Raw genomic sequence first — 1616 nt, forward strand, 5'->3', positions numbered from 1 at the left:
CCCGCGCCTCAGACACCGCCGCGGCCCCGCGCTTGGGGGCTGCCCACAAATCCTTCACCACCGACCTGCAAGAGGGGATCAGGGCGCTTGTGGCACCCAGGGGAGCTGCACCGGTTGGGGGGGCACCCAGCCCGTCACCACCCCCTCACCTGCCCAGTAGCACCACGATGGGGTAGATGGTGACGATGGAGACGCCGAAGAGCAGGCGGGCGACGACGACGAGCGGGTCGTTCCCGGGGTAGGACATCAGGACATCGGAGGCCACGGCCTCGCCGAAGGTCAGGTAGCCATAGAGCCCTGCTGACAGCGAGGGGGGAGCCTGAGGAGGAGGGGGGAGCTCAAGGGAAGGGGTGAGCCATGGGGAGGGCACCCCGGGGCAAGGAGGGGTGAAGGGTTTGGTGCTGGGTTACCCGTGAGGGAGTAGATGAGCAGGCAGACGAGCATGGACAGTACAGAGACAGTGACCCAGTGGGAGAAGCTCCGGTTGCTCATGCTGCTGTAGATGGCCACACACGCCTCGTGGCACTGCAAGGCAAGGGGGAATGGTGCTGGGGCCCCATGCAGGGACAACCCCCACCCCCAGCATCCTCCCTGTCACCTACAGGTGCCCTGCCCTGCTCTGTCCCATCCCCAGGGACTTGCATCCTGCCCTGCAGCCACCTCTGGGGACAGCCACAGGTCCCCTTCCCTGCAGCCTCCCCTTCAAGGGATGGCGTCCCCAGTCTGGGATGCTGTGGGAGGCTGCCAGCACTGCCCTGGCAGCTGGGACCGGGGGCCAGGGTGACCTACCTGGAAGCCAAAGCAGATGGTGGGAATGACACTGAAGACAGAGGCCCAGGAGGAGGACCTGTGGCACGTAGGGAGGAAGCACAGAGCAGAGGGTGTGAGGCTCACAAAAGCAGAGGGAACCTCGGTGCATAAATTGTGCAGCCTGGATGCCACCATGGGAACCTCCTCCACAGTGATTTTGGGAGAAAGGGGAATTGCTGGGGTGAAAGATGGGACTGGGAGCTGCCATTCACCTACCACTACTGTGTGCTGTCCCCAGCTCCCTCTGCCCCACACACACAGGGCCCAGGACCACCCCTGCCCCACCTCCAGCCCTGCCCCACCTCCAGCCCTGCCCCACCTCCAGCCCTGCCCCACACCACTGTTGATGTCATGGAGGTCAGGGCAGGAGAGACACGGCGCAGACCCCCTTACCTGGAGGGCTGAGGGGGGCTGGTCAAGCTCAGGCTCTCTGCCTGCAGGTAGTATTTCAGGATGATGACCAGAGTGAGGTAGCAGGCAGCCAGTGTGCCCAGGATGCTGCCAGGACATGGCAGAGGGTCAGCACACAGCTGGGAGAAAGGGAGGGGGGTCCCGTGGCCCTGCAGGTTCCCGGGAGGAAACCTGGGGTACAGGGTACCCAGGGGTGAGCCACCCCAGGGATAGCCCAGGCAGTACCTGGAGTACTTCTGGAAGCCAATCTCCCTGGGGACAGAGAGCGGGAAGATGACGAGGACACAGAGAGCAGAGAGGGTGAAGCGCTGGTCCACGTACCAGGGGGGCGGCTGGGGGGCCCCGCTCAGCGTCCCATTGGGGTACAGGGAGTCGCACACTGTGGGGGCAGTGGG

At 64.8% G+C, this 1616-nt stretch overlaps 1 protein-coding gene across 1 annotated transcript in view; it reads right to left on the reverse strand.

Moving 5' to 3' along the window:
- The window catches only part of SLC38A8 (solute carrier family 38 member 8), a 1554-nt gene extending 609 nt beyond the window's left edge, over window positions 1–945 (reverse strand). The window contains exons 1-4 of the mRNA XM_029965479.1: window positions 790–945; window positions 411–525; window positions 150–297; window positions 6–65 (exon numbers count right to left, since the gene is read on the reverse strand). Coding sequence (XP_029821339.1) covers window positions 6–65; window positions 150–297; window positions 411–525; window positions 790–945 — 479 coding nt within the window. The remainder of the gene's footprint in view (window positions 1–5; window positions 66–149; window positions 298–410; window positions 526–789) is intronic.
- Between the last annotated feature and the right edge of the window lie 671 nt (window positions 946–1616).

Source organism: Manacus vitellinus, unplaced genomic scaffold (genome assembly GCF_001715985.3).
Source record: "Manacus vitellinus isolate BGI_N305 unplaced genomic scaffold, ASM171598v3 scaffold_10_pilon, whole genome shotgun sequence".
NCBI classification, from domain to species: domain Eukaryota; kingdom Metazoa; phylum Chordata; class Aves; order Passeriformes; family Pipridae; genus Manacus; species Manacus vitellinus.